A 21,610-nucleotide genomic window follows, 5' to 3' on the forward strand; every position below is an offset into this window, starting at 1 on the left:
TTTTTTTTCTGGAGTGTGCTTAAGTATTTAGTCATTACACTGTCTTTTGAAATTTGTTTCCTTGTATAGTGCTATTTACCTTAGAGAGATGTTGTCATATTTTGTGTGTGTTTTTAAAGATACAAGAGACCAGAGAACTAGAAAAAACAAACCAACAAAAACCCCAGTCTCCGATGATCCATGCTGTGCCAGGGTCTCCAAGGATTGGCCGCCTGAAATGCAGTCAACAGGAGAGCAAACCCTCAACTCCTGTAAAAACTAACTTGACTAATGGTGAGCCTGAAAGAACGGAAAATGGAGACCAGAAACTGGAGAACAATTTGACTCCATCAGTATTTGGTAAATAAGCAATAGGTGTGCAGTGTTTGTGCTGACATGGAATAAAGTGATTAGGAACTGTGCACACTTGTGCTTCATCAGTAGACTTTCACAGAGGCAGCTTTGATCCTTTTTAAAATCATTATGGCATCACTCTTAGGTTATGGTTGTAGTCAGTCACCTAAACCAATTGCTAGAGGTTCCTGTGAGTAAGATAGGATTACAACCTAAGTTTTACTGAAGGGCTTACTTTTGAGTAAAATAAATAATACTGTTTCAAACACCTCTGCCAATTACTTTTCATCTCTAGCTACCGTATTTGTTTATGCCACCAAAGTGTTTGACATGCATTTACTGTCTGCTAGTAAATTAGCAATGTCTTCAGGCCAAGCAGCATGCCTAAACTATGCACTTATTGAGAAATTTCACTGTTAATAGTTTCTCTGAAACCCTGGCTTTTGGATGTCAAATGCTAAGCCAAAAGTATTTGGCAGTGTTGGAAAGTATGTATACTATTCCCTATGTATACATAGGGAATAGTGACTGGCTAGTCAAGAAATGGAAAAAGCAATTGAAATATTGTGAACAGATTTTCAGTATTACTTGAAATGCCAACACTGGCTGCCTACCTAGGCTTCCAGATGCAGTGTGGGTAGGAGGAAATGACTGTAAATGCATTTGAAACATAAATATCTGTAAACTTTGAAAATAAATAGCTGGCTCTATGAAATAAGGCTAATTGTGTTGGCAAGAAATCCTGCAGTAGTACATTATTTAATTTACAGAAGCTAGGTTTTTTTCTTTAAAAAAAAAATATCCAATTTGAGTCCAGCTTATCTTGCCCTGATAGTTTTAACTTGTTGAATGTATAAATGGAAAAAAAAAATTCTAAGTATAGTTCGCATGCTGAGGAAGAGACCAATTGCCTGTTTCCTTTTGGAGAACTGAGAATTTTTTTTGGCTTTCGCAAAATGTATTTTTGAACTTAAATTATTTTAAAACCAGGTGTATTTTTCTTGGTTAGCCTAGAAATAGAGTCCACTTGTTAGAGGCTAATCTGCTGAGCTGAAACATCAGAAAGTTGTAGAGTAACTTTAAGAGAGTATCTTATTAGTAACATTAATCCCTGATTATATCTATTAAAGTACAGGGAAATAAAACTTGCAGTCTTTTAATTTGAACTTTTCAGTCTTTGATCTGGTTGGACCAGAAATAGTAAGCAATATGCAGTCTGTTAATAGACCAATTATAAATTCCTCCTCCAATATACTGGATATTGCATTTTTGTGTGGATAGTATAAGCCCTCCAGCTGTTAATGCAGGTAGAGGGAAATCTTGTCTGGTTCCCCGCCTGCATGACGTGGTGAGCAGCTATTAGTCTGGCAGGGTAGTGTGGGAATCAGAGGAGAAATAGGGAACCAGTGTCTACCTTCAGGCAAGCAACAGGCCAGGTTAAGGCTAGTGCTGAGCCCTGAGGCTACCCGGATCAGGGGTAGCCTGGCTTGACCCTGTAATGGAATTGGGATGCTCACCTTCATGGTTCCCTGGCTCAGGGTGGGCAGAACAATTCAGCTGGCTGGACCCTGTTTCCAGGGGTTGGTGATGAAGAACCTGGGGGAGCCTTGGGCGAGCTCAGGTTCTGAGTCAGGGTGGTTCGCCCAAAAGGAGGCCTCAGACAGGAACTGTCTCCTCTTAGTTAGGTGCTCGCACTAAAGGGGGGTGGAGTATAGTCAGGACCCAATTGCATTGCACTAATTGCTGCACAGCCTTGTAATAGACTAAATCATGGCCTTGTTTCAACCAAGTCTTTTGTGTCATGCATGTTTGTGGGGGGGATACCTGGTCAATTGCCAGTGTTCCTGCTTAAATGGGTAAATGACAGGAAAGCTACTGGACAGTCTTCTATCTTGTTTGAAATCTTTTTTTGTTTCCAGTAATGTCATCCATCTTACAAATACTTTGATTAATAGTTGGTGTTATATAAATCCAATTCATTAATATTTGATTGTTTAAAACTATTTCCATCCAGAAGAGCAAAAGTATTTGCATTTTATATTTTCAGACTAATTCATAAGGGTGTCCTATATAAGAGAACTATAGTGCATACATGCTACTAACAGAAGTGGGTGTATACAACAGCTATGGTGCAAGTCATCTTCTCCATCCCTTTCTCCTAGCTGTAGCCTTCTCATTCCCCCAAAAAGCTGTTCCTAAGATTTGGGGATACTCTGGGATGCTGCTTAGCAGGGAGGAGGAAATTTCTGTAAATTACATAGAGGCACCTTCTACAAATGAGGCTTTGTTTTGGAAGACACCTCAACATGCATTCCAGGGATTTTTACTCCAACCCTATACAGCATACTAGACTTTTGCTAAGGTTCCCTTGATGTTCAGGGTTGTAGCAGAGAGGAGGAACTGGGGAAAGTGCCATTGTGCAGCTACTGTGGATTCTAGTCTTTGAACCCCAGGTTGTGTTCCCTTGGGATGTCTGAGTATGTCTTCTGGTGACAATTGGCAAAGAACCACTACTGGAAAGTAGAAATTCTGTAGTGGTAAGGGCATTTCTGTTGGTGAGTCTACTCCTAATCTAGTAGTTCTGACACATTTTTTAGAATAACTTTGAGATTAATCTTTTAAGGCCTGTCTCTTATGCAGTTACTACTAAAATGTTGTACTGGAAACCGCAGTGAAATAGAAGACAGTGTTTGTGGGTTTTTTCAAAGCCATTGTTGTTGGACAGCACACTAAAAATCAGATGACAGATTGTCCCTGAATGGTAGTGGATTGACTGACAAAACCTTAGTGTCATAGATCATGCCTAAATTAGCAGCATATAGCAGTATCCAGAAACAGTTTTCTGTTTCCTTTACATCCCTGCATTTAGTTCAGCTGCATCAGAATGCACAAGCAACTGCATTTTTTTTTTCCTAGCAGCATCTTCGGTGGCAGTTATAACAAAAGAAAGTTTGGTAGTATGTAACCATAAGACTAGTAGAAGAATGATTCACAATATGACAGTGCTTAATGTTTACTTATAATTCTGTGGCCTTTTCTACTATTTGTATCGCTACTAGTAATCTCCTGTTACTGCATATGAATTATCTTGTTATCATAGTTCTACAGATTATTTGGTCATAGTTTTTCAGGGAATTTCTATAGCAGCTAAGCAGGTTGTTGGTGCTCATCAAGCAGGATCTGGTTGCTTGAGCAATCTAACTCAAAAGTCTTTAAGCTCAGAGTGAATCTGTTTACAGTTCTCAAATAATTGTAACCCCTAAGGCAGGGGTGGTCACACTTTTTTGGCTCGAGAGATACTTTGAAACCCAGCAAGATCTATCAGGGGGGAAGGAAGTGTCTGACAGACACCCCCTTTAATGTATGGAGCCCCTGCTGGAGTCTAGTCAGTTTCGTTAGTTTTGTTGCTGCATGCCTGAAGAGCAGCTAAAGTGTCAGTTTCAGTGTCAGTTTAGTGTCAGCTAAATATGTCAGTTTCGTCTAGTCACTAGACGAAACTGACATACTAACAGTTTGGAGAGACAGGGCTCCACGATCTACTCATTTTGCCTCGCGATCTACCGGTAGATCGTGATCCACCTATTGAGCAACCCTGCCCTAAGGGTTCTCCTTATTCATGTATTCTGTATCTGGAGATCTGGTTCAACATGGATCTGGACATCTGGACCCGCGTTGAGCCAGATTTGGACCCCACCTGGACCATCTGAAGGGTCCAGTGGGTTTTCTGAAGCCTGGAGAGATAGCATGTGTCCACCCGCTGCTTCTGTGGTCTGCAGAATGGCCAGTAGGGGCAAAAAAATGCCACTTTGAGTTTCCTTTAGGGCTGCCTCTGCATGCTTCAGAAAGCCCTCTGGAGCGGACTCGGAGCATAACTTTGGTCTTCTTTGGCAGGCACAAGGGGCCAAAATCATGCGTTTGTTTATCTGCAATTTTTTAAATCCATGGGGGTCTGAGAATGAATCCCCAAGGATACCAAGGCCCCACCTGTATTTTGATTTAGAAATGGTTTATAAAGGTGTCCTGTTCTGAAAATTGCTCAGACCTGTTGGATGTAGAAGCCCTCTCTGCCTGATGAGAAGGCTCCAGGAGACTGCAGCAACTTTTGGCTCTGACAATTGTCATTATCCATCGATTTTCTTTGAGTGGCTATAGTGGCTGCTACAACCAATAACTGCTATAGGTACTTGTAGCGTTCTTGCTGCATGAAGTTTCTGTTTAGTTCTCCTGTGTAAATTGGTTCGAAAAATTTCTTTATCAGTGTTTCCTAACCAGGGTGTTGCTCTGTACATTATAATCTTTACTACAGAAAATGTAAGATAAAACCTGCTCTCTGAAGTAGTATCTGGTGTAATTTAATTATTGACAATATCTTTGAAAAGAAAAGGCTAAATTGCAATATTTTTTTTTTCAAATGACTTCTTGATATATATTTTATCAGAAGAAGAAACTGATGGAGGCAAAGAAATTGTTAAAGAAATCTTGGAGGATATGGTCACTGCAAGTATTAGAGGTAACATTTCCTTGGGGAAGTCTCCTGCTTTCTTCCTGCCTTTTAAAGAAAGAGTCTCATTCTTAAAGCTGTTTTCCTTCAGAACTACATCTCTCTCTAATGGTATTTTTTTGGGTTCTTACAGGAATGCAGTTCCTCTCCATGTGTAGGATTCTGTATTAGCCTAATAATCTCCTGTCTCTGTCTTAAAACAGGACAATCATAACACTTTTTAGCAATATTCTAGCTATTTCTACCTTCTTTGAATGAGATCATATATCAAGATCAATGCTGAAAATAAATACTACAAATATTTGTTTTCTTCCATCTTCTTAGAAGAAGAAATAAAAAGGCAGGCATTGTCTGAATCTGATAGAAGTCTGTCTGAATTGGGAACTGCAGCGCTTTCTTTGCCTGGTGGTATTATTGAAAATATGCAAGCAAATGGAATTCCAGATGACAGGCAATCTGTGTCTTCCACAGATAATCTGGTAGGAGACTTTAAGTTCACTGTTAAATTAATGCAACATTTGTAAACTTCTAGGAGACATAAATGAGAGGTGGTGGGTGGAGGGGGAGGGAAGGAAATGGAAATCTGCAAAAGAGCAGACTTAAAAATAGCTTCAAAATAAATTGCAACCTGAATTAAATGTCTAATCACTAAGGCTTCTGTGGCCAGAGTTACTGTCTAAAGAGAGATTCATTTTTTAGTTCTAAGGCTACAGTCACAAAATCCTATCCCAATGTTTTGTCCTAACTCTGTAGAGCTTTCTCAAGGGAGAAAGTAGTTACCTAGAACTACTAAAAAAGTAGTTACCTAGAACTACTAAAACTCACTTGGAGCAGAATATCATGCTCTATTGCCTAAAAAAAAATACAGCAAATATTCGTGCCCAAAACTGAAGGAACTCTAATGCAACCTGCCCCAGTAGTAAAGTATTTTTTAGGCACTTAATGAACTATAACCATATTAGTTTAGCTCCTGAATTCTACTGTGTGAACAGTGTTGATGTTTGGATTCAAGCATGATTTGCTCTCCTTAAAACTGATGTCACTGAGAAGCAGGCATCACGGCAGAGAAATGTTCCTTTTAACCTTATGCAAACTCTGAGTCTTAGACATGACTTTAAAACATATTAACTTGTGTTTTGTCTGTTTGCTGTTTAGGAGACGGATGTACCTGGACCTCAGGCAGCTGCCAGGTTCTCACATATCCTTCAAAAGGATGCCTTCCTTGTATTCCGGTCATTGTGCAAGCTTTCAATGAAACCACTTGGTGATGGGCCTCCAGATCCCAAGTAAACAAAGATGAATGTTGATATATATTCCATCAGAATACTAATACAAATGAGAGAACAAAATTAGTTTTAACTATCAGTACATTGTTGCTGAATCAGATAAAAAACAAATACTGTATGTACTATTAAACACATGCACAAATATACTATATATAAAGTGTATAAAAATGCTATATATTTCAAAGGGAGTAGACAGATTTACAGAGGAAAAGTCCATCACAGGATGCAAGTCGTGATGACTATTCAGTGGGCCCTTCATATCCACGGGTTGGGCACTTGTGAATTTGATTCAATGCAGGTGCAGGCCCACTGTCTGAAGGGCCTCAAGGACCTCCCAGACTTGACCAGAAAGGTTTTCTGGTCACATCTGGGAGGTGTTCTGAGGCATGGCGGGGCCATGTGTGGCCTCTGAGGCCTCAGAAGGCCTCTTGGGCGCTTTGAAAGGTTGCTGAGACCCCCATATGAGACTTCATGACCCCATTGGGGTCCCAGCCCACAGGTCAAAGAACACTGTGGTCTATTGCAAAGAAAGTACTACAGCTAACTTGCTTGATATACATGCTGAAATGACCTAGAAACAGTGATTAAGTACTCTTAGTCTCAGAAGCACTGTGCGGTAGTAGAACTCTGTAGTATGCCACATATAGCTTATAAAAGGGATACTTTTTCTGACTTAGTTGTTCTCTTTACTGTTTCCAGATCCCACGAGCTGCGCTCTAAGATAGTGTCCCTCCAGCTGCTCCTCTCAGTGTTACAAAATGCTGGTCCAGTCTTCCGGACACATGAAATGTTCATAAATGCAATTAAGCAATATCTCTGTGTAGCGTTATCTAAAAATGGAGTATCATCTGTCCCTGATGTATTTGAGCTCTCTCTTGCCATCTTTCTCACTCTTCTTTCTAACTTCAAGACCCATTTAAAAATGCAGATTGAGGTAAGAGGGCCTCAGTTTCTTTTTGACTTCATATGTTGAATATTTTTCACAGTGCAATCCTACATATGCTCATTCAGAAGTAGGCATCTGTGTTCAGCAAGGCTTACTCTCAGATAAGTGTGCATAGGATTGCAACCTTAGTTGACGGCAATTGTAAAAAGAAACTGCAGTGTTTTAAATAGTATTGTCTGAATTTGCGACTCATTTATCAAATAGGGATATTATGTAACTGAAAATATTGTACTGTATGTATATGGGGGATAGGATATATTTTCAAGTGGTCAATAAGCACTTGTAATAAATAAAACAAGAATATACTTATACTGCCGAATAACACCTGTTCTTTCACACACTTAACAGGTGTTTTTCAAGGAGATATTTCTGAACATTTTAGAAACTTCCTCCAGTTCCTTTGAGCACAAATGGATGGTGATTCAGACCTTGACTAGAATTTCTGCAGGTATTTTATTGTAGGAACAAATATTTCACATCATTTGAAAAAGGGTTTTTTACTTGCTTAGGAAATAAGTAAAGGAATATAGAAAGTAATACATGAAAACAGAAATATAAATACCCATGTTTAAGTGCAGTTGGGGGAAACCTAATACACTCTTCTCAGAAGCCTTAGAATATGATAACAGAACATATGCCCAAAATGTTTCTCAAACATGGCTGCTGCTTATGGGGCTGCTTACCTTACTTGGGGGAAGGGGACAAAAGTCCCCTTCTCCTGAGGCGCCTCCCTTGGTAGCTCAGGAGGCGCAGGATCTGGCAGCAGCCCTTCTCGGTGCCGCTGAGCCTGGACGCCCCGGGCAGCTCAGGATTGGGCTGTAAAGCAGCTAAGGAAGGATCTTTCATTCTGTTGAGTATTCTGCAATATTTAGGACCCAATCCTATTCATCTTTCCAATGCAGCTATGCCAGTGGGGTGTGCACTGCATCCTGATATGGGGAGGCAGTCACGGAGGCTTCCTCAAGATAAGGGAATTTGGGACTGCGTCAGCACCAGAAAGTAGAATAGGATTGGGCCCCTAGGGTGCCGTAAGGCATGTTTGCACCTCCTCAAGAGTCGACTGGGCTGGTGCTGGGACACGTGCCAGCCCACAGAGGCTGAATCCAGCCCCTGCACTGACTTGAAAGAGGAGGCTTGCATTGGCCAAACTCAGCCAATACAAGGGTCTGGAGAGGATGGGGAGGAGGCAGGAGGGAGACATTCCAGGGTGGGAGGAGGGCGGGCAGAGGCTAGTTCCGGTGCTGGTGATCTGGAGGCGGGGCTGGGACCCAGCAGATATGCCAGATCCTAGCTCCTGTTCCTCAGCGGCGTGGAGTGGCTGCACGCCACTCTGCTCTCTTCAGACTTATGCCACCTCCTGAGGCGATGCAAGTCAGAGGAGACGGCTTACCTGAGGGTAGGGGGAAGAGTTTCCCCTTGCCTCCGGCTGAGCCACTTTGGGCCCTTATCTTTCACTGAATACAGTGCAGGCCTCCAGGCCTGCCAGCGCAACATAGGATTGCACTGCGCGTCTCACAACATGAATGATATTGTGATTGTGGCAAGTTATCCCAGTGTGAATCATGACTGAGAAGGAAATTGAATCGGCATCCCTCGTGTCCTAATCCAGTGCACTACCCCTTGCATGCTTAGAGCCATCAGTTGAAGTAGTCTGACCAAAAGAGGTACATGCTGGATGTCACTCACAATACAGAGGCAGAGAACAGGGGTTTGGGATGGGTGGACACTGGTAATTCCTTGCCTTCTAAACACTTTTTAAAGAAAATCTGCCCCTTAATGGGGGAAAAAAGTCTAACTCAGCTTTAATATTGTAAAGCAAACTATTGTATATTCAAACTATGTTAGAATGCAAACATTGTTTGCATTACTCACCTGTGCCTGCCCAGTACCCTTCGTAAGACAGAAGTGGAAAATGACCTGGTTGTGATATATTGTCATTTCATGTACTGCTCCCAGTCAATTATCATAACTTTTGTTTTAGATGCTCAGTGTGTGGTGGACATATACGTTAACTATGACTGTGATTTGAATGCTGCTAATATTTTTGAACGGCTAGTAAATGACTTGTCTAAAATTGCCCAGGGGCGGAGTGGACATGAGTTAGGAATGACACCTCTGCAGGTAAGGGTCTTAATGACTTTAGAATTATTGTTCCAGTGTGTTACTACTAGTGGGCCCTAGGGATCCATGTGCAGCCTCCCCTTGCTGCAGAGCACCTCCCAGATGCTACCAGAAGACACTTTCAGTGACATCTGGGAGGTTCCAGAGACCCTCCAGCTGCAGGGTCAGTGTCTGTGTTCAGTCAAATCATTGTGTGCCGAACCCGCAGATAAGGAGGGTCCACTTTATCTCCTACTTCTTGCATACAAGTTCTCAAGCATTTAGGAGCATACATAGACTTGTGAGAGCTGAATATAGTGTTAGACATGGATAGTGAAATAAAGAAATGGTGGTGATCCATGCATGAGAGGGTTGGGGTGGGCATTACAAAGGCATAGCTTACTCCCAATTCTTAAAACTTGATCAATTGCACATTTATACCATACCATAGTATACTGTGTGTGTGTTATATTACTATTTGTGTACTTTAGACTCTTATATCCATATAAGACAGCAGTTCTCAAGCTTTCCTGAAGTTTGACCCCGCTGTAAGTACTTGCAGGGGAGGCGGGAGGCAGTGACGCAGTTGCCAGAATTGTGACACTGCCGAGGGGGACAGGGGCTTGCTTAGACCTACAAGAGCCTACACCAGGCTCCCGGGAGTGCAAAGAGCCCTGCGCCAGCCTCCGCAGGACTTCCCAACATGCAAAGACAGTCAAAATAATGATCACGACCCACTTCTGGTTTCGTGATCGTCAACCGAAAGTGGGTCACGATCATTATCTGCTGTGTCTCTGTGTGTTGGGGAGCCCTACGGAGACTGGCGTGGGACTCCCCACACCACTGGGAGTCTGCTGCATGATCTGGTAAGTCTAAGCAAGCTCCTGTGATGAGATTCTGTTGATCGCGTTGCTGCCCCCCTGTCCCTTAAGGGGGCAGAGGCCTGCGCTTTCTGACTGGGATGCTGCGATGCCACAGTTTGAGAATCACTGCATATAAGATGATGGAGACTCAAATCTGCAGGTGGTGAATCTGCAAATAAAGAGTCCCTACCTGTACGTTAATTTTCAGAACAGGAAACAGTCGTGTGCATGCTTTCTCCACTCTCCAAATATTGTTCCAGTATTGTAGTGCTTCCAAAAGCAGTGTGCTTCCAAACTAACCAGGAGAGTGTGGCAAGCAAAGCTTTGATTACAGAGCACCCAAGCTCAAGGCTGTATTTCACTCCTGTCCTAAAAGCTGTCCAACAGCAGCCTTTAAATTAACCCCAGAAAAGTGGGGAATCCTAAGGATAACCCTGAAAAGGAATGATTACCCCCCCCCCAAGGTAAAAAGCTTTGATTAGAAACATAAGCAGAGTGTTTTAGGTTACAGTTGGGTAGCCCAGTTGGTTAACTGCTAAACTGCTAACATTTTAACCCAAAGAAGCAGATGGTTCTACTTTTCAGGATTAAAAATAGAGAGAACTGTTTAGCTGGGGGATTCCTTAATTTTTAACCAGGAAGGTTTAAAGTATTCCTCCCCTTTTCCAGGGTTTAAAATGGCACACCCCAAGGATAAACTGCTAGACTGCTTAAGTGTCCTATTGCAGTCTGAAAGCTAAGCAATGCGGCTCAAAATGGTCCAAAGTGATTACTTGCAAGAACTCCAGATTTTGCAGGTGTTGCCTTTGAACACCTCCAAAACCTTGTGCTGCTTTGAGTCAAGTGCTGGAATGGTCATGCATCTTTGCTCTAGGCCAGTGGTAGTGAACCTATGATATGCATGACAAAGGTGACATGCCATGATGTTTTTATTTGTTCACAAAACCTGGCAACTGAGTTTTATTTGTATTTCATTTTTGTAATTATTTGGCATTTCATTATGTAATATGTAGCACCAGACATTATTGTATTGTATTTTTTTAAATAAATGAATATGTAAAGAATTGTTTCTCTTTTGTTTGAGAAGGGGGTGGGTGGGTGTCACTCCAGCAAAGTCAAGCTGGACATTTGCTGAATTTTTGACATGCTGAGCTCGAAGGGTCACCCATCTCTGCTCTAGGCTGAGATTTGCCTATTTGTTTGGAAGTTCAAACTATGTTTTGAGTTCCGTACTATAGTTGGCACACATCCTAGCTAGCAGTGATGACTGAACTGAGCTTGTTGTGCATAAATATATATTCCTAGTCTCTATAGAGTAGTTGTTCTTCCTTCATTTTGTTTTCTGATTTTCTTGTATGTACAGGAACTGAGCCTAAGGAAGAAAGGTCTAGAATGCTTAGTATCTGTTTTAAAGTGCATGGTAGAATGGAGCAAAGATTTATATGTGAACCCCAATCATCAAGCCAGCCTTGGTAAGAAATCCTTATTTTTCTTCATTGATAAGCATACTTTAAAAGCCTAGAAGACCAGGAATGCCCTGCCTCCCCATGTGTTATTTTTTAAAAAAATGTGTATATTGAAGTAGATGTGATTGAACCTTGAGCTGCCTGTTCACAGCTACCTATCTCACATTCCTGGTTGGTTCTGCAGCTTAATAACTGTTTGATGAAACTGGACACTCTTTTTTGCCTTGTGTCTGCACTCCCTGCCAGAAATGAGCTGACCCTGTGCTGATCTGTCAGCATTGTGGACAGTCCGGAAACTTTGGGATGAAAAGAAGGATGTAATAGAGGGATGAACTAGATTACCTCTTGATCCCTTCTCAGACCATGTTTCTGGAATATAAAATTGGCTCTAAATGTCTATCTGCTGTCTGACAGACATGGTAATCTGGTCTCTTATCAATTACTCATTTTTAAAAATCTCTTTACTTTTATATGCAGGTCCAGATAAACCTTCAGATCAGGAAATGGGAGAAGGCAAATGTTTGGAGATGGGAGGAAGGCGAAGTAGTGCCAGCTCCTTAGATTCAACAGTTTCATCAGGAATTGGAAGTGTTGGCACCCAGACAACTGTCCCTGATGATCCAGAGCAATTTGAAGTTATCAAACAACAAAAAGAGATAATTGAACATGGTATTGAACTGTAAGTTAAAATTGATGCCAGAGTAAATGTTTAAAATGTATTTACCAAAAAAAAGTATGTTCTCAGTTTGCTCTTTCACTGTTGCAACAACGAAGATGGAAGAAGGGGGCTAGAAGAAGGCCAAAAAAAAAAAGAGATGAATCCAAAATGGTGCTGAGCAGACGACTGATTGTCTTATTTGGCATTCATAGAATTCACCCCTCTCTTTTTCCTTTTTGTGTATTGTAACAACCACAAATGTGTGAAACACAGTTTAGAGATACTGGAAAATAAGAATACAATTTCTCTGGTCACCTTTTTAAGTTTGATAAAGACTAGCTATAAATCAAAGTATAGTTCTGTGTTTTGTTTAGATAACATTTCTTTTCTTATAGAATGAGTTCTGTCCTATGAATGAGAAGCATTTAAAAAAAATTTCCCCTTTGTGGAACACTTACACTGTGTGGAAATGTCTTATTATAGATGTTCTTTAATTCTGGTTTCTATTCCTTGAGGGGCAATGCATTTCTAATATTTCTTTAAAAATTGGTATAGGAACTGTCATGAGCAAGTCCTTCCCCTTGACACAGAGAAAAAGCAAATTTTCTTTTCAAGTCTGACCTAGGAAGCAGTCTGTCACATCCTCCATTCTTACCAGACCTCTCAGCCTGTATCATACATAAACTTACTATTTCAAATTTAAATAGGGGTTCCATAACTGCCTGGTATTGTCAAAGAACAATAGCCTTGCTTAAAATGTAGCTAATATTTGGTCGTTGATCCAGGTTGCTCATTTTGACTTGGGAGAAGAAAATTTGAACTTCTGTTAATTTCAGATTGGCTTATTGGTACTTAAGGTGACAAGCTCCCAAAAACGAGATACAAGAGAGCTGCCCTTGGGTTGAGAGTGAGATGTGCAGCAGATGCAAGTTGGGATTTACAGGATGCCATTTTCCCAAGCCAAGGCATGATGCTGTCCTGTTAGGAAAAGAATTAATTCCTAGGATGATCTTTCCCTTTTCTGCTAGGAGGATGCTGAATTGTAAGTGGATGTGTTAAGTTAGGGAAGTCTTAAATTGCAGTTATATACACATTTATCTGGGAGTAAATACCACTGGACTCAATGGGATAACTTTTGCAAGCAGCACATGGAGCTGTGCAGGGGCAGCTCCAGAATGCTTAGTGATGATGTCATCACTGAGCTCTAAAACCCTGACAGGATGCATGGGGCTCCAATTTTAGGTGCTCTGTTTAGAGGGCAGGGGTGGCTTTATAGGAGGTGCAGTCATCTAATTCTTCATGGACCTTGCAGGGGCCACCTCACTGCATGGTCCTAGCACCCCACTCATGCAGGCCCCATACTTATCTGCAACTACTGGTTTGAGCTAGGTGCAATACTGGGTGCCCCCATGGCATCTGGATGTAGGTTGGCTGAGACATGCTGACGTTCACATGTCACCACCTACTGCTTCTAGACTGGTCCAATTTTGGACCAAATGGAAGCTGCAGTGGGTGAGAGGGCCCTGCTAAAGCTCCGCTTACCACACCGGCCTCTCTGCTCTTATCCCTCATGTGAAGTGCCAATTGCAGATGCCCTGCTCCCCATTGCAGTGCGCCTTCCCAGACTGGGACCCAATTGGGCAAAATCACCCAAATCGTCGTAAAGCCTCTCCCGTTAGAGGGAACAGTACTTCTGAATAGACATGCATGGGATTGTGCTGTTAGATTTCCTTTTTACATTACTCTTGCTTCTAGATCTCAAGTATAGAACTTGACTGTCCATCTGTTCTTTTTCTTTGTTCCATTTTAATCCACAATAGTTTCCTTTGATTAAAACCAAACTGCCAAGTACTTTAACCCACAGAACAGTTGGCCTCCTGTTTCTGTCTCCTTGCATACTATTCAGAGAAGATTTGTGTATGGGGATGTGTGGATGAGAGATGGAGAGAAGCAGAGCAAGGGGGTTGTCAAGATGCTCCCCATCATTTTCCTTCCTTGAGGAACTTGGTGTGAGGGCTGTCAGTTGTCAGATCCCCAGCTGGGTGAAAGGGGTGGTAATGTAGCCCTGATACTGTGTTTCTGGTGGCAGTGAATCTACCTTTGGGTATAATCAGGGCATGGCTGTATGTATGGTTTTGAAGTTATCTCAAGATGGGGAGAAGCTTTAGATTTCCCGGAGGAAATCATGGTCCTTCTCAGCACTATCCTGGAGATTGCCACAGTGGTACGCATCACTTTGGGATTCCCAGTTAAAGCATACTTAACTTTGGTTTTACACATCGTGACTTTTAAGACTTGTACATGGTACAGGTACAGCATAATTTAGGATGCAGATTTGTTTTAACTTTTTTTCCCAAGCTTGCAGGTGACTGTTTTTCTGTATCTGGCTGATCTGTTCTTCTCCCCCACAACAGGTTTAACAAAAAATCCAAGAGAGGGCTGCAGTATTTACAGGAACAGGGAATGCTTGGTGTATCTGTAGAAGACATAGCACAGTTTCTGCACCAAGAAGAACGCCTGTGTTCTGTAAGACTGACACTTGCATTAAAAAAATTATGTAATGCCTTTAACAATGTTCTGAATGTACACATGTACCACAGCAGGTTTTATGTGAAGTCAGGGAGGCCATTAGTGTGCAAATGTTGCATTAATGAGGTTTCTTTCTGATGGTATTTAATTAATACCTTTTTGTTGAACCTAATGGCATTGTTATCCAAATTGACTGCTAGCAATAATACTGCTGAGCTGAGAGTACTTTATTGTTTATGGTCTAATAAGGCTTGTTAGTGTGTTCTGTTCTGTGTATATTTTAACCTCTTCTACCCAAAAGTCATGGATTGAATGCCTGCTTAAAAAAAAAAAAAAAGATATTCCGTGGAAGGCTAATTTTCATTTGGTGTGTTTTTTTTGCTTGTTTTTTAAAGAAGGAATTTAACATGGATAAAAAAAGACATCTAGCTGGTACAGAGATGTAGTAGGGTGAATGGTCTGTCTAAGCTTCTTTTGTTCTGTTACTCTGTGCTGCATAGAGCTAGTAGTATTGGTGACTGATGGGAGTTCTTGATAAATAATTTCTGTGGTACTGTTCAAGGGTCTAAGATTGGAGAGCAGAAATAAAGATCTGGGGCACTCAGAAAAAAACAAAACATCTGATGGGATCTGTTCATGCTAATTAAAGCCAGTATATCCAAGGTCTTAGTTTTTATTATTCCTGTTCAGGAAGCATGTGAAAGTAAGAGTGCAATCCTAACCCCTTATGTCGGTGCTTTCCAGCACCGACATAAGGGCAATGCAGCTCTGAGGTAAGGGAACAAACTTTCCCTTACTTTGAGGAGGCCTCCGTGAGTGACACCCAACTGCAGGATGCAGCACATGTCCCATTGGCACAGTTATGCCAGTTGTGGAAAGCACTGACATAAGGGGTTAGGACTGCGCCCTAAGCCATTCAAATTGATTTTATATTGTCCTACAGTACCTTTTGAATATTGTCACAGTAGTAGTGGCAAAACATGACCAATTTTGTAATGTATGTATTTGCAATATCAATAAGCAGTAATGCCTAGTAATGCTCTATCTTTTCGCTTGTGTGTGACTTTTATTTTTCCTTCTAGAGCCAAGTGGGAGAATATCTGGGAGATAGTAACAAGTTTAACAAGGAGGTGATGTATGCCTATGTAGACCAGCTAGATTTCTGTGGGAAAGACTTTGTCTCTGCTCTGCGTATATTTCTGGAAGGATTCCGGTTGCCTGGTGAAGCCCAGAAGATTGACAGACTAATGGAAAAGTTTGCTGCTAGATACATTGAATGCAACCAAGGGTAACTTGAAACAAATTACACAAGCTGTTGTAGGTTAGGTGCATTTTTGGAAGCCTCCGTTAGGTGAAGATGGTGCTAACCAGCAAGTACTAATTATGCAGTGTATCTTAAGCCCCACCTTGCATTTGCACTAGCTAGTGCTCTTGGAGGATTGTGTGTATCTTCTCTTCACCAGAAGATGACTTTTGGGGTGGTACAGGTTGTTGGAGAGGGAAAGGGAATAAATGAGAATTCCCACCACCCCTGCAAGAAGTACATTTTACCACACATAACCCCATTTTATTTAAATAGGCTGTACCACAACCGCTGTGGTGAAGAATCTATGAATTATTCAGGATGATGCATACTCTAAAAGCTGAAAGCCTTTATTATAATAGCGATTTTCAACATTCTTCTTCTAATGTGGCCATTTTTAACCACTGTGCCGTGGCACATTGGTGTGCTGTGAATGGTCTGCAGGTATACTGCAGAAGTTTGGGGGAGGGTCATTTATTAGTAGGGCTTTTGGGGGATTTGAGACCTCCACCAAGAACACAGTGTGTCTTGTCAATTGTCAAAAAACTGGTGTGCCTTGACAATTTTAAGTAACTTGTCAGTGTGCTGTAAGATGAAAAAGGTTGAAAATCACTGTTCTAATGGCACACTGACCTCTGTGTTCTTTGCCTCTTGTGATGTTGCTTCTGGGAGACTTTTCTGGGATCTGGAGCTCTGTTTCTAGGGCAACTGTCTGTAGGTAACAATTGTCTGTTCCTCTTTCTCCGACTGGTATTCTGCATTCGTGTCTTTTGGTTGAATATTGTGAACCATCGTGTTTTGTACATTTCTGAGCTTATATAATTGCAGAGTTGGCAGGTCCCCACTGGGCTTTGGCCAAATTATTATGAACTCTGAAGCTGACTCTAGTTACAGTTGATTGAATAATTTATACTTTTCAGTAGGAGATGCTATAGTGGAATGGTTTTAAAAGGCATTTTTGAAAATCAGAACTGTGTACCTGGAGACAACAGAGTAAAATGTAGGGTTCTAAAACTGTCTTCTCTTTTTTTTCCAGCCAAACGCTCTTTGCTAGCGCTGACACTGCTTACGTTTTAGCATATTCTATTATAATGTTGACAACAGACTTGCACAGTCCCCAGGTATATTTAAACATAATACTTCAGGACAGTTAAAAGTGAGTTTCTGGATATCTTTCAAAACTAATGCACTATTTTTGACTGTTTTGCTTTAACAGGTAAAGAATAAGATGACAAAAGAGCAATACATAAAAATGAATCGTGGGATCAATGACAGTAAAGACCTTCCAGAGGAGTATTTGTCTACAGTCTATGATGAGATAGAAGGGAAGAAAATTGCAATGAAGGACGCAAAGGAATATGCAATCACAACCAAATCTACTAAGCCAAGTATGACTTTAGTAAAAATATCCCAGCATGAAAAAGATCCGGCTTTTTTTGTCCATTCTTACTACGTCTTGTTCTTTCCCTCTGTTAACTTGCAATACTCAATTGACTTTAATTCAGCAGTGTACTATAGCAGATAGAGTATTAAACTTGACCTAAGGAGAACTGGGTTTGAGTTTTCACTCAATTATAAAACGTACTAGGCGTCTTTAGGCCAATCACTCTCTTGCCTCGGAGTTATTGTGAAATGAAAATGGGATGAACTGCATGCATGCTCATTGAGAGATCCCAGAATTTCTCTGGAGACTTTGGTGAGGGACTGTGTCAAATGCCTTCTGAAAGTCTAGTAGTTCATCACATCTACGTGCCTGTTGACCTTTTCAAAGAACTCTAAAAGATTTGTGAGGCAAGACTTATGCTTATGGAAGCCTTGCTGATTCTCCCCCAGCAAAGCTTGTTCTTTTAAATTTGCAACAGTCTTGAGTTCCAGTCCTATTGGGGCCTTGCACTGCTGGGACTAGCATTCCAGCAGCGTAAAAGTCAGGCTGCTGTCACACACTTCCAGGCTGCTACCACAAAGGGGCAGCAGTATGGTGCACACAGTAGCAGCTCCCTAAGCCTCTGCTGGCACTGGTAAACTGGCAGTGGGAGCAAGTCAGCAACAGGAAGAGGGAGGGGTATTTCTTAGTGACACTAGCATGTGCCAGTTTCTTTACCTTCTTTCCCAGGCTACCTTGTCCCTTTTTCTTTCTCGAACTTACGCCAGTAAAATGGTGGGCGTAGGTCTAGGAGACTCACAGATGATCAGGCAGCCTACCAGAGGGTAATTAAAAAATATTTTTTTACTTACCCCCTGCTGGATGTCTGATGCTGCGGATAGTGAATGGCCGCCACAGCTTCAGAATGGCCAAATAGCTTTGGAATCACTGCTGATGCCACAGATAGCTTCAGAAGAGTGAGGATAGCTGAGAACAGACTGCAGATGTTGTGAGGCAATTGGCACTTATCCTGCTGCTCACGGATAAGTGAACCTGCAGGTAGCAAATCTGTGGATAGTGAGGATTGACTTTATATCGAGCCTTACTATTGTTTATGATGTAGTTTTATACCCTATTCACTTGAATGTGAATCTCCATAGGTTGCTGTCTTCACTGAAGATGGGAGAAGAATGATTTGTTTTTAAAGGCTATATACAGTACTGACTTGTGTAGTTTTGTACAATTATGCCAAATCCATACACTTAAGTTGCTTGTTGTGTGTTTCTTTAGATGTAGCCAGTCAGAAGCAGCGCCGGTTATTATACAATCTGGAAATGGAGCAAATGGCAAGGACTGCTAAAGCTCTGATGGAGGCAGTGAGTCATGCAAAGGCACCTTTCACTAGTGCAACTCACCTGGATCATGTCAGACCCATGTTCAAAGTAAGTATGGAACTGTAATCTAAATTATTTGGTACTTAGCATGAGTTACAGATATGTTTGATGTATGATCCAGACCACCATTTTGTAAAGGAGAATAGATCCTTGTTGACATGAATAATATCTGTAGTAGATTCTAATCTGAGTAAAATGTTGTTGGAGTGTAACAAAGCTAAACTTACAGTGTCTTATTTCTTTTTCTTTTGTTAGCTCGTGTGGACTCCTTTACTGGCTGCTTATAGTGTTGGTCTTCAAAACTGTGATGACACTGAAGTAGCATCATTGTGCTTAGAAGGAATACGATGTGCTATCCGAATAGCATGCATTTTTGGCATGCAGGTTGGTCCAGAGTAGACTTACTATATCTTGGGCCGTGGAAGACTGCATTTAATTAGAGCTCCTGAAGTTGTCAGAACTATATTTCCTGGCATCAGTTTTTGACATTGCAGAAATATTTGTTTCCTAACTAATTGCAGCATATAATTTAATTTGTCACCCCTGAAATGTGCATTTTGGCTTAATATTTAGAAGCTATGGATATTGGTAGATGGATACACAGTTAGTTGTAGTGCTTTTTTATGTTCATAGTTTTGGTTCACTTGTTTTCTCAGGTAACCACCTGTTCAGCCTAAGTAGAATGTATACAAAACTACTTTTGTACCACCTTTACTACTATTGTCACAGAAAAGTTGCCAGAACCTTTGCATGTTCTGCTTTGTTTAAATGTCCTATGGATCTAGTCCAGTGGTTCCCAGACTTTTTAGCACTGGGACCCCACTTTTTTTAATGACACTCTATCGGGACCTACCTAGATTTACCAGTCTTTTAAAAAAGGAGATCTATAAATAAATATTTATATTTTTATAAATTATAAATTAATAACCAGAAAAAAGACCCTCAAACATTTATCTCCCTATATTTACACATGCTTGCAAACTGCAGGAGCTCTTTGCAGGTTAATTAGCAGCTCTTTGCAGGATAATTAGGAGCTACAACATCTGATTTTGAATAGCTTCAGGGCTTGAGGCAATTCGGCATCTGATCTTTCCATCACCCTTTGGTGACCCACCAAAAATGAGGTCACGATTCACCAGTGGGTCCTGACCCACAGTTTGGGAACTACTGATCTAGTCCATTTCTTTCACTTTTTATGGATGGAAAATTAAATGTGCTTCAACTTCCTCTCTGCTTCAGGGAGATCATTCCATTATTTCTTCAACTTTCTCCTTGATCATATTTCTTCTTCTTACACACCCATGTTGTCATGCTTAATCTCCTATGAAGCATGGATAAGTGAATTCTGTCTCTACCCCATATGCTCATCTCTCCTGAGATACTGGGCAGGGAGTGGGAGGGAGAAGTATTAAAAAAAATCTCTCTTGTGACTTATTTTTGCTTTTGGTGTATTAACGCTTTAGTATGTTGTATTTTTACATTGTAGCTTGAACGAGATGCTTATGTGCAGGCACTTGCTCGCTTTTCCTTATTGACTGCCAGCTCTAGCATAACAGAAATGAAACAGAAGAACATAGACACAATTAAAACTCTGATTACAGTGGCCCACACTGATGGAAACTACCTAGGAAATTCCTGGCATGAGGTAATTAACAACCAACAATGAGGATTTCGTGTGTGCTATTAGTTTAACAGAAGTCTTGCTATCTTGAATCAATCAGTTGTAGACTTTAATAGGAGTTTTGTGTAGCGTCTTTTCACTTATCCACTGTATGATGATTGAGATAGCTTTATAGCATTGTATTTTACAATCTGATATTTCTAAATTTAGATGTACTGCACTGTCCCCTTTATAAAATGTAGATGTGCGCAACTTACAATTCATAAGACAAATTTTAAACATAAAACTGTTCTGGATTAGGCATTTTGCAGTCATAGACACTGGTGCTGAATTGTGTGTTTTTATTAGATCTTGAAATGCATCAGTCAATTGGAGCTTGCACAGCTTATAGGAACTGGAGTTAAAACACGCTACCTTTCTGGGTCTGGACGTGAAAGAGAGGGGAGCCTCAAAGGCTTCACATCAGGAGGAGAAGAGTTCATGGGTCTTGGATTAAGTAAGAAAACACCTTAACTTCCTTTTCAACCTTGGGGTATACAAGTTAGTGAACTCAAGGCATTTTGGGATGAAGATCACTTCCTTTATTTAAGATTGCATAGTTAGCAGCTCTCATCACCTGGAGACTTGGTTTACTTAATTAATGATAGTGTCTCATTGAATTCATCTAGTTTGGAAATCAGAAAAAGGGACAGGAGATGCATCCATTTATCTCTGGGCAGCATCCTGACTAGTGCTTTCCCTGCTGGAAGCTTTCTCCAGTAATGGAAGGAGCATTCTGCTCCTGAGAGGGGTTCCCTCACGTGAATGGAATGTTCCTTTCATTCCCAGAGGGAGTGCCCAATGGCAGAAGCACTACTTTGAATGCTGCCCATACTATGCAGCTTTTCCACTCTAAAGCAATCTCTTTAGTTAAAAATCTTGCCACCAGGAAGACCAGATCCAATTAAGCAAATGAAATGTACAGAATTGCACAACTTGCTTAATCTACCTGGCATATCTTATGAAAATGCTTGCTAACTTTGACCTGATTTACCTATGTTACTGCTGTCTTGGCTTTTTGTTGCTGCTGATTGGTCCCTTGTTGGGGGGGGGGGCGTTTTTGGTGATTTTATTGTTTCTATACATCAGTGCCTATAGAGGCATATACTATCTATGCCAAGAGATGGAAGGTGCAGGGTAAAAAAAAACTTGTATTAATAAATTACATTGGTCTTTGTTTTAAAATCACACGTTGCGTCTTTTCCATT

General features: G+C 41.0%; 1 protein-coding gene across 1 annotated transcript in view; it reads left to right on the forward strand.

The window, feature by feature from the left end:
- ARFGEF2 (ADP ribosylation factor guanine nucleotide exchange factor 2) overlaps positions 1 to 21,610 on the forward strand; it is a 57,902-nt gene that overhangs the window by 17,663 nt on the left and 18,629 nt on the right. Inside the window, exons 6-22 of the mRNA XM_066626593.1 lie at positions 120 to 339; positions 4,772 to 4,843; positions 5,159 to 5,313; positions 5,990 to 6,120; positions 6,820 to 7,054; positions 7,415 to 7,514; positions 9,048 to 9,187; positions 11,393 to 11,501; positions 11,973 to 12,174; positions 14,568 to 14,679; positions 15,765 to 15,970; positions 17,022 to 17,106; positions 17,202 to 17,373; positions 18,639 to 18,790; positions 18,998 to 19,126; positions 20,229 to 20,387; positions 20,712 to 20,859. Of these exons, the coding sequence (XP_066482690.1) occupies positions 120 to 339; positions 4,772 to 4,843; positions 5,159 to 5,313; positions 5,990 to 6,120; positions 6,820 to 7,054; positions 7,415 to 7,514; positions 9,048 to 9,187; positions 11,393 to 11,501; positions 11,973 to 12,174; positions 14,568 to 14,679; positions 15,765 to 15,970; positions 17,022 to 17,106; positions 17,202 to 17,373; positions 18,639 to 18,790; positions 18,998 to 19,126; positions 20,229 to 20,387; positions 20,712 to 20,859 (2,527 nt within the window). The remainder of the gene's footprint in view (positions 1 to 119; positions 340 to 4,771; positions 4,844 to 5,158; positions 5,314 to 5,989; positions 6,121 to 6,819; positions 7,055 to 7,414; positions 7,515 to 9,047; positions 9,188 to 11,392; positions 11,502 to 11,972; positions 12,175 to 14,567; positions 14,680 to 15,764; positions 15,971 to 17,021; positions 17,107 to 17,201; positions 17,374 to 18,638; positions 18,791 to 18,997; positions 19,127 to 20,228; positions 20,388 to 20,711; positions 20,860 to 21,610) is intronic.

The sequence above is a fragment of the Tiliqua scincoides genome, chromosome 4 (genome assembly GCF_035046505.1).
Source record: "Tiliqua scincoides isolate rTilSci1 chromosome 4, rTilSci1.hap2, whole genome shotgun sequence".
Lineage (NCBI taxonomy): Eukaryota > Metazoa > Chordata > Lepidosauria > Squamata > Scincidae > Tiliqua > Tiliqua scincoides.